Source organism: Arachis duranensis, chromosome 5, assembly GCF_000817695.3.
Source record: "Arachis duranensis cultivar V14167 chromosome 5, aradu.V14167.gnm2.J7QH, whole genome shotgun sequence".
Lineage (NCBI taxonomy): Eukaryota > Viridiplantae > Streptophyta > Magnoliopsida > Fabales > Fabaceae > Arachis > Arachis duranensis.
The window spans coordinates 82,127,807-82,138,898 of NC_029776.3; the positions used below are offsets into that span (position 1 = coordinate 82,127,807).

Consider the following 11,092-nt stretch of genomic DNA (forward strand, 5'->3'; position numbering starts at 1 on the left):
TCTACGACAGCACAGGGACGGCGTGCACAGCTTGGCTGGGTGCTGCTTCAGTGGCGATGGCGAGGCAGAACGGTGACCCAGGCTTCATAGACGGCAGCGACTCCATGGGGGACGACGAGCAAGGACGGCGGCTCCGCGTGGTGGTCGCTCTCCCTGCTCAACGACGTCAGTGGCGAGACAGTCTGAAGGAAGGCAGAAGACGGTGAAGCTGACCTCTGTAAGGCACGACGGTGACTGCGACAGCTGGGCGGTGGTCACAGCGCAGCCCTTCCTTCTCTGCCCGATCTCCCTTCTCAAGCTCCATCTCCCTCTCTGCCTCAATTTCTTTCTTTCATGGAAATGGGAAGCTGTGTGTGTTGCGTTCTGTTGGGAAAGGGGAAAGATCTGCTGCTACTACTGGGTGTATTGGTTTGAGGAAAAAGGGGGGAGCATTTGTGTTGCTGCCGCCGGGTTGAGGGAGAAGGTAACTGGGTCATGGGTTAGGGTTTCAGGGTTAGGGTTAGGGGTATTTTAGTAATTTCAAATAAAATTGGGAAAAATATAGTAATTGAAACCCAATTACATCCAACACTAATTGTATATAAAAAATACTATTTGCTCATCAATTTTACAAATTATTTTCAATAAAATATACAAATCCAATAATTATAAAATTGCATAATAATCATAACTTATCTCAAATTCAATAAATCAAAACTTGCCTTAATTATCTTTAATAAAATAATTTCTAAAATTAAGGCTATGCATAACTATATGATTTGAGACTTGATCATAAAAGACTTTTCAAAGGTTCTGGGTCTTACATTCTACCCACCTTATAAAAATTTTCGTCCTCGAAAATTGATACAAAACGAAAGAAGTCCCATAGCAGTTCACCCTTGAACACATTTAAGGAAGAAGCAAAAATATCTTAAAATATAAACATATATACGATTTTCAAATACTTTGATTGTCATATGCATAAGGATGCAAAAGTAGAAGTGTGAGTGCAAAGCAAACGCTACAAGGTAGGCTCAATGCAAAAGGTGACATGGGTCAAACTTGTGATAGTAAGGTAAGGCATTGAAGGTTATAAAACAGGATGAGGTTACAACGACGAGCTCAACATCCGCACACTAATCTCATCTCAACCTCAAAGCTTCAATTTTCCAACTCTATCAAGCACTTTACAATTCCCATATTCGATCATAAGCCTGACAACCGCAAACTTGTTCACAAGGAACAAAACACCCGCAACTCGTAACGTTGCACACCTACCGTTTCAACTTCTGTATGAACATATCACGTCTTAAGGAACTAACGCATCGCAATACTATGTCTACAAGTCGCACGTGATATCAAAACAATTCTCGAGTCTACTCAGAAGGATACAAGATTTAGAAAGGAGCAACAATTGTCAAAGATAATACTCATAGATTTGAGAGAATGTATCCAATCCCAGACAAGCAAGGATGATCAAGTAAATGAAGTTTGCAATAAACAAGTCAATTGACAACTTCAAAGATAACCCTTGTATCACAGAAATTCAATAGGACCGATAAGTAGAAGGTCAGCACATTAGTTTGAAACAATTTCAAGCTGAGTCAAAGAAGTATGAGGTCTACAGAAAAGAATATCTCAGACCCAAGACAAAGTTCACAGAACTCAAGAGCACGATTAGAAATACTCCCAAATACATTGTTCATAAAAGAATCGAAAACTTGCAAAAATCACTTCGTAGTCTGAAAGAGAAGTTAAACAACAAACATCCTTCAAGAGAGTAACAAAGTATAAACGGCCTCTGCTCTAATTCAATTTCATGTTGAAGTAGATCATGTATAGCATTAAAAACAAAATGCACACAAATTTGGCTAAGAGCCCAAAATATTTCCTCAAATATGTTAGAAAGATAATTAGGTGCACAACTTAACCAAAAGCAATCATAAAACTCGGAAGAGAACTCAAATGCTTGTTCAAAAGTTCCCAAATTCCATATTCAAACAAGCGTGTATAAAAGATTTAGCAAGGACGAAAGAGAAAGTTAAACTCTTTTTAGAAAAGAAATTCTGAGGTAAAAATTTGCTTACAATCTGGTAAGAAAATAAGTGGTGCGTTACAAACGAACAGGTTTCCATTAAGCAAGGAAACTTCTCAAAACCTCATTTAAAATAGCGCATGTCAACTTTAAAACAATTTCGTCAAAAATTGAACAATGGTTTCAATTATAACCAAGCAACTGAAAAATAAGTTCGATTTAGAACTTCTTCAAAGAGAAATCAATATGCTTTATAAAATTCAAAACAAGACTCCAAAAGTATACTTGAAATCACCATCTCACAACGATATTCAAGAAGATTATGATGTACTTGAAAAGGAGTCAAGCCATACAAGAAAAGATCTTAAATCAAGGTAGTTAAAACAAGATCCACTAGGCATGCGACATCAAACAAGCTTTCAATTGATCCAAAAGAACGCAAAAGTCATAGGAAAAGATAACCCAATCATTAGTGATTTCCCAAGGATAAATCTTTGACTAAAAACTCTTGTAAGGACAATGAGAGGATAAACGATGCACTATTTTGAAATGAACCAAACTGTCTCGTATAATAATGAGATTCACCAGAGAAGAAAAACCAAGATCAATGTAAATGTTCATGAAATGTAAAAGATTAGTTAAAAACAAAGTCAAGTATGACATTTATAGAGTTGGAAGGTTTAATAGAGAATTTAGTCCATTCAAAGGAAGAAAGCTATGAGTCCAACACTTTCAAAAGAACAACAATGGCATAAACCATATAGCATGCTAAATCAAACTCAATTCAAAATAAGTTGAGTAAAGCTTATCAAACGAAGCTCAACGGGGATAAAAGTGAAAAGTCCTTTCTTTCCAAAATGTTGAAAAATATCCAAATACATAATCAAACGAAGATGTGCATTGGAACTATAGTAAAATTACTAGAAAGTCAAATTGTAATTTAAGGTAAATGCAGTTCCATAAACCAGTAAAAGTACAAGCGAGGTATTAAAATTAAATAGTTGTTAAACTGTATAAGAAATCTTCAAAGTTCATATATAGATAAGTATGTATCTAATCAACAGCAATTTTTATAAAATCTCAAAATTGGCTGTGATCACCATTAAATAAGAGAAAAAACTGAATTGATAATTCCTCTAAGAATGGACTCGGAATCCAGAGTTAAAACGCACAGCGCGTTAGGTCAAGTTCAAAGCCATATCAAAGAATACATGAGTTAAGAAGAACTCAGACAGAGGAAGATAGATGCAATAAGGATTTTAAACAAGCATATGCACCTAAGATCAAACAAGAATGCATATGAATAGAGAAATAGAGTGGAAACATCAAATTACTTTTCAAGAGGAGTAGCAAACAAGAACTTCAAGTTAGGATATGAAAGAACAGATCGACTCGAATAGAATTCAAGACACACAACTGAATAGCCTCGAGAAATAGTTTCTAGCATTCCCAAAACCTGCGATTCGCTTTACTCAAAACTCGCATATCATCTATGATAACCCATTAGTGCTTTCATATACATAATTCACTAGTATTAAGCCGGCCAAACTTAATACCAAGAATTATGCAACGCAAGACTAATAGCGTTAATCAATAGACCGCCATGTGCATAAAGCTCTAATTCTCGTCATTCGACAAGACTTAATACATGACAAACGCTCAGAGTATGCAATTGAAGCATAGTCGGTCCATTCCTCAGGCTCTACAGGAAGGAATGCTCTGATACCATAATGTAACACCCTGACTACCAAAGCTCACGCTTCCGGCTGCGTGACTCTGATAGATCGGACATTACGACGACACTTATACTATTTAATACTAAAATATGAGTCTGTTTAAAACTTTTTACGGCAATATCGCTCCCAAGATACTTCATTCGATAACGTACATCCATAGATACCATACAACTTATAAAAACTCATAAAGAGTACATCCATATATATACATACATATATATATATATATATAATATTACAAGCATTATCCAATACAATTCCTATCCCCCTTACAGAATATATCAAGATAAAGGCGAGGGTGCAATAAATAATAATCTAAAGCAATACAAAGCATCTCAACAACAATTAAATAAACTTTTCGTGACATCTGCGTCCATATCCTGAAAGGGGAAAAATGTAAGGGGGTGAGAACATCATCCTCGAAAGGGTTCTCAGTAGAGGGTTTTTGAGAATTACTGTAATAGGATACGTGAAGATAAACGGCATCAGTGATTAATAACCGACTTATGCTTCTTTTAAAAAACAATGGTTTTCAATAAAAAGAAATCTGAAATCCTTTTCTGAAAGAGAAAACTCTTCATTTAAAACAATATTCAAAAGCCTTTCAAAAGGTTTATCTATGCTGAACCAAATTAGCCTTTCATACTTTTCCAAATCAGAAACACAAAACCGAAACCAACCATCGGTCCATCTCAATTCAACCACGGCCCTAGGCCCAAACAATCCAACCAACAACCAATCACCACATAGTGGCTGATGATATCATCTGTTGGTTATAGAGCCAACCCGACAAGTCCTGGTAGCTAACCATTGGACTATCCCTCTGTCGTGTCTCCCCAACTCGAGTTATACTCAATATAAACTTGATCATAATCATGATCCATATCCATCACCCTCACTAGTGAATATTTATGGGGGTGAGCTCATCCGGGGCTTTCACAGTGCCCCGCCACCCTGACGACATAGGGTCAAAAGAGCTTCGAGTCTCAACCTGAAGCACGTGGTGGCTAGCCAATGCTTTCTCCCAGGGAAACTCTTATCTCCGATAGTGGAAGTGCAACATTCACATTTATCAATGATTCAGCATATACATGCATTCATTCTCATTGGATCAACATCCATCTTAGCCATCCGGCTCACGGTTCAGTCCAGAACCAGCCAATATTCATATCATACACAGCCATTCCGACTCACGGTTCAATCTAGAACCAACCAATATTCATAATCATACAAAGCCACTCCGGCCCATAACAAAACAGCACTTTCACCATTCAACATCATCAAATTCATAAAATCGGCATTTAAGCCATAAATCACTTTTTCTCAGTTCATTTCAATTTGAAATCAAGTTTCAACTCTTTTCAGCCTTGGCTTTAAAGATCTCATTTCTCAAATCATCTCAGGCTCATAAGCCACTTTTACTCAAGGTAAATTCCCCTTTTAAAATCAATGCCACTCTCGGCATACTCTTTCCAAAACTTCCATAACCATGGAAAGTTAAAGATTCATTTTGAAACATTCAAAATCATCCATCCAACAATGGGATTTTATAACAAAGTTCCTCGGCAGAGTCCCAAGTCTTTAGGGGAGAATAACATAACTCATTTTGTCAAATTCATTTAAAATCATTAAAACCTTGTCTTTCCGATTTAGAAAGCGCTTTCTCCTGAAAGAGATACAATGCCTTTCTTAAGAAGAAAGACTAAATCACAATTTTCTCTTTTCAAAAGCATGAATCATCCTTTTCTTGATAATTCAAATAAAATAGTAGAAGTCTTTAACTCATCATTTTTCCCAAACAACATTTCAATAAAGACTCAAATTTTATAGAAATTTCGGCAGCATCTCCCCTAAAACTTGGACTTTGCCATCCGGTTCGGGTCCCAACTAAACCGTTTCACAATCCTTTTCAACGGTCCAAATTTCAAAATCAGTCCAAGTCAAGTCAAAATCCAACAGTCATCTCAATTCCATATTTCAAGAAAATCCTTTCAAAATCAAATCATTATCATCCGAATAAACTCATTTTCAAAGCTTTAAAGAAATGGTTCAGCAACAATTATTTATCAAACCAGATCATTTAAAGCAAGCCAGGCTGAATTCAAGAGTGTATTCTATTTTTTACCTTCTTAAGAAAATTCATTCAACTCAAATCAATTTCCAACGGATTAAACTCAATCTCAAAGCTTTAAAAGAATCAACTTCATAAGCATTTCGTTTCACAAAGCCATACGACAATCCAATCAAACAAATATTCATAATCATTCGAGACAATCAATAATACATAAGACTGCTACAACCACCAAATACACATTATCTCACATCAGTATCTATATGTAATAATTTCATACATAAAATATAGTTTTCGGAAAGCGCCCCTACCTCAAAAATGCAAATTTCATAATCCAAACGCCTCATAAGTTCTTTTCGCCTCAACTCCAAATCAAAGGCAGCTTCAAAGCACAGCCCCACACATTTTCGCAGCAGCACAAACAGCTCTATATTACAACAAGCAACCTCAGTTACTAAACTCTAAGGACATTAATATCGTAAGGGCTTCAATACACATAGGGACACTACCATAGGGCTTTCGAAACATAATTTCTTACCGGAATAACAACACGAAGCAGCTACGATTTCGAACCAGCCCCGACAACAGCTCCAGCAGCGGCCAGAAGCTCCGGTGGATCAACTATAAAAACTGCGCAACATTAAAACCTTCTCGAAAACCAAAAAGACAGAAACCTCAATCAAAACCCTTACCGACAGAGTTCTTCCGGCGACGGCAATAGGGTTCTCAAATGGCAGAAGCTCAGCTCGGAGCTCCGACGGTGATCCCAGAAGTCACAAAACCATCCCCGACGGTCAGACTCACAGAGACGCAGCTTCCTTCTCCGGCAGCGACACCTGCGGCGGTGGTTGGTGCAACACCCCCAATGGCTCCTCTACCTCGTGGTTCTGCCTCCCTTCCTCCAAACCTCTACGACAGCACAGGGACGGCGTGCACAGCTTGGCTGGGTGTTGCTTCAGTGGCGATGGCGAGGCAGAACGGTGACCCAGGCTTCACAGACGGCGGCGACTCCATGGGGGACGACGAGCAAGGACGGCGGCTCCGCGTGGTGGTCGCTCTCCCTGCTCAACGACGTCAGTGGCGAGACGGTCTGAAGAAAGGCAGAAGACGGCGAAGCTGACCTCCGCAAGGCGCGACGGCGACTGCGACAGCTGGGCGGTGGTCACAGCGCAGCCTTTCCCTCTCTGCCCAATCTCGCTTCTTAAGCTCCCTCTCCCTCTCTGCCTCAATTTCTTTCTTTCATGGAAATAGGAAGCTGTGTGTGTTACGTTCTGTTGGGAAAGGGGGAAGATCTGCTGCTACTGCTGGGTGTATTGGTTTGAGGAAAAAAGGGGGGAGCATTTGTGTTGCTACTGCCGGGTTGGGGGAGAAGGTAATCGGGTCACGGGTTAGGGTTTCAGGGTTAGGGTTAGGGGTATTTTAGTAATTTCAATTGAAATTGGGGAAAATATAGTAATTGAAACACAATTAAATCCAACACTAATTGTATACAGAAAATACTATTTGCTCATTAATTTTACAAATTATTTTCAATAAAATATACAAATCCAATAATTATAAAATTGCATAATAATCATAACTTATCTCAAATTCAATAAATCAAAACTTGCCTTAATTGTCTTTAATAAAATAATTTCTAAAATTAAGGCTATGCATAACTATATGATTTGAGACTTGATCATAAAAGATTTTTCAAAGGTTCTGGGTCTTACAGTGGTCATTCGCTGAGTCAACAAATTGACTAAGTCATGATGTTTTTCCTCTACATGCTGCCAATACACTGCCATAGAATTAGCAGCATTCGAAGTAGAGCCTACATTATAATCACGAGAATATTCGAAATGTTGTGGGTTTTGAGAATTATTCCCTCCATTTACACTCCTAAATCGAACAGGAGGAACAAAACTACCCATCAGTGGAGTATAACCGGGAAGAAGGCCATAAGGGGGCCAACCGGTAGTTATTGAAGGTGGTGGCAAATTACCACGTGGACAAATGTTACGTCCAACATTTCCAGTTTGTACAGTGTTAACCGCTATGCTTTCACTTCCAATCGCACCTTCCGAACGTTAAATCATGTTTGCTTGTTGCGCAATTACTGGTATGCTATCATTGGTGAATGAACCACCATTCACATTTGATAACTCATCAGCCATGTGAATGATATTTCCGCTTCTCAATCGCATACACCAAATAATACAAAAAATTTTTGACACACTTCAATTTAAAACTGTCCCACTGGGCATGCCAATTTGTTTTGTTGATTTTTAGCAAATCGATGGTGGTTCGATATCTAATAATCTGGGAGTGAAACCTAATCCTCTTTGCAGGTACCAGGCTTTTATAAGTGTATCAAAGCATCTTCGATTAGACAAATGTTGAAACGAAAAATAAATTAAAATTTGTAAAAGAAAAAAAGAAGTTTGAAACGACGAATTCGAAATGGAAATTGGTTGAAATCGAAAAGATTGCGTTGAAATTTAAAGAAAGCGATAAAGGCGCCTTCGACTAGGTCAAAGGGCTTTTGGCATGAAAATTAAAAGATACTGAAATATAAATTGGATTCAAAAAATAAACTTTGCTTGAAACATAAAATTGCTTGTAAAATAAACTTGCTTGAAAGATAAAGTTTGAAGAAAGTTAAATTGAAAAGATAAAGACATGGAAGGAACCCTACAAATAATTAACTCGAAGCAGACTCAGAAAGTCTCTGGGGATGTGAGTGTGCGTGAATAATTTCTGAAGCAAAGTTTCAACATTTATTCCCTAAAACTTTCTAATATTTATAACCCATTTTTATAACCGATTATTAATTACATAATGCTGTCTTGTATGCACGCTCCCAGGTAACCGTTTCCGCTCTTTTCCCCAAAAACGTTACCCATAAATTCCTCACATGATGAAAGGTCTTCAACTTCTCTACTTACGTAACCGTTCGATCTACTATTTGAGCAACTATTTGATTTCTCATTCGAATATCTGTTCGACTAGGCCGGTCCGATTTAATAAGACATCCAGAATCGAATCTGTGTCGAATAACTCCTAATTAATGTTGCACGTGCTTCTTTTCAACATCTGCTTCCATTTCAAATTAGCTCATCTTAATCGAAAATCTTTTTCGAGTAACAAATATATATAACATACATTTTGTCCATAAAATTTTGTGACATATATAGAAATGAAAATACCTTAGCTAATGCCCATATGCTAAAATGAACACGGTATTCTTCTGTCATGCCTCCATTTCCAATTTCAAGCATGTCAGGATCTGTTCACAAAAATTGATAATATAGTTACTTTAATTAGAACTTTTTTAAAGTTCTAATTTTTCTTCATTAAATACAAAATTCATGCGTTATAAACGTTGAACATATTTTACTCTTCAAGAAAATCACTTTATTTTAAGACCCTTGACAAGTGTTCTCCGATAAGTGAAGATAGATAATTACCATTCCATCCTCCAGGTCCAGCATAAGAAGCCCATTTGTCATGTTGATCTGTAAGAGATGTCATGCTGCACAATGTTGAAAATAAAATTCCAACAAGGGAATTAAATTTCTCATAAACCACATTATTATTGATAGTCGCCTAGCCTGTCCCAATTATCTTTGATGTCTCTAGTTGTTTGGTGTGGTATTTCAAAACCATAACTAAACTGACAAGTATATTGGATTTTGAGTGTTTTGAGTGCAATTAGCATTAAACAGTAATTTAGAGATTAAGAAAGCAAATAATGACTTGGATGTGAAAAATGTGTGAAAAACAGTTAAGGTTTTGGAGATGTTTATTTTTTCGGATTAACAATTCTTACCAACTACTTTAATCATGCACGATTCAATTCATGACAAATCCTAATTGATTAAACACTAATTTCTTAGTGTTTTAATCTTCTCTGACCTAATCAACCGACAATTCTTTGTTCACTTAATTTAGATTAAATGTTTAAGTCCAATTCTAGTTTATTAGCCACACAAACCTTAATTACCCAAAGATAAGATAATTATATATCACGTATCACGTTAAATCCAGATAACTAGAGAACTGCGAGAATTTACTTTTAAGCTGTTATTCAAGTGAGTTAGCTTTTCCAAGATTCAACAAGATTTCAAGTAAAAAAAAAGAGTTATCTTCTAATATATTCTGATTCCTAAGATGAAGAATGAAAGTAATTCTTGAATATAGAACAGTGCATTGATTAAAAGTAGAATAACAATAGTATTAATTCATAGAATAAACAGAGCTCCTAACCATAATAGAAGAAGTTTAGTTACTCATGGAGAAAGTAAATCCTTGCAGAGAAAAGTGTGTAATTCTGAAAAATGCGGAAGGGGAGAAGAAGAAATCCCAGGCCAAGATCTCTTCTCCTTTTATATCTAATCCTAATAAATATAACATACTATTTCTAAAATCTAGAAATATCTTTTCTTAATTCAAAACTAATTTTAAAAACTAAATTAAATCAAAAGATTCTGTGAAGATCACGCTGGAAACCTTCTTTTTCAGCATATTGGCATTTGGCACCATGTAAGCAGCAATTATGCACACATTCCCAGGATCCTGGTGCCAAACTTCAGGTTCTGGCATTTGGCGCTAGCATGGCAGTAAGCTTTTCATGTTGTACGAGGTCTCTAGCGCTAAACGTGAGGTTTCTGGCGTTTGCCGCCACCATGGCAGAGAAAAAGTATAGACTATTATATAACGTTGAAAAATTCTAGAAGTTGGCTTTCCAATGCCGCTAGAACTGCATCAATTGGACTTCTGTAACTCAAGTTATGCTCGTTGGAGTAAGAGGAGGTCAGAATTGACAGCATCCACGAATTCTCTTTGCACTTTACCAAATTCGCCTGAATGCCACATGTATTAAATCATATTGCAAAACAACTCAAAGTAACATTCATGGTAGCAAAATACATAAATCTTGATTTAATTTAACAATTTTACATGTAAATTCATTAAAAAAAGATTAAAAAATCCTCACAAATCATTGTTCTCCGACTATTTCTAACACCTAAGAAAAAGATTGATCTTTCATAGTTTAATAAAACTTTACTTATATATATATATACTCCCATTAATTAATACCTCTCTTTTTGGGCTTATATTATTGTTGTTACAATTATCATACTTCAAGTAGTCAACTCTCTAAAATAACATTGAAAACATAAGTTAATTATATATACATGAATCAAAATAAAAAAATTATCTAAAAGTGTAAAATGACTTTCAAATGAATGTATTACCCAAGAAGCAAATGTTTTTGCATCTTGGACT

General features: G+C 36.5%; 1 protein-coding gene across 1 annotated transcript in view; it reads right to left on the minus strand.

Moving 5' to 3' along the window:
• LOC107489774 (alpha-galactosidase-like) overlaps positions 1-10,405 on the minus strand; it is a 40,973-nt gene extending 30,568 nt beyond the window's left edge. Inside the window, exons 1-4 of the mRNA XM_016110535.1 lie at positions 10,313-10,405; positions 9,415-9,476; positions 9,271-9,335; positions 9,010-9,089 (exon numbers count right to left, since the gene is read on the minus strand). Of these exons, the coding sequence (XP_015966021.1) occupies positions 9,010-9,089; positions 9,271-9,335; positions 9,415-9,476; positions 10,313-10,405 (300 nt within the window). The remainder of the gene's footprint in view (positions 1-9,009; positions 9,090-9,270; positions 9,336-9,414; positions 9,477-10,312) is intronic.
• Positions 10,406-11,092: the final 687 nt, after the last annotated feature.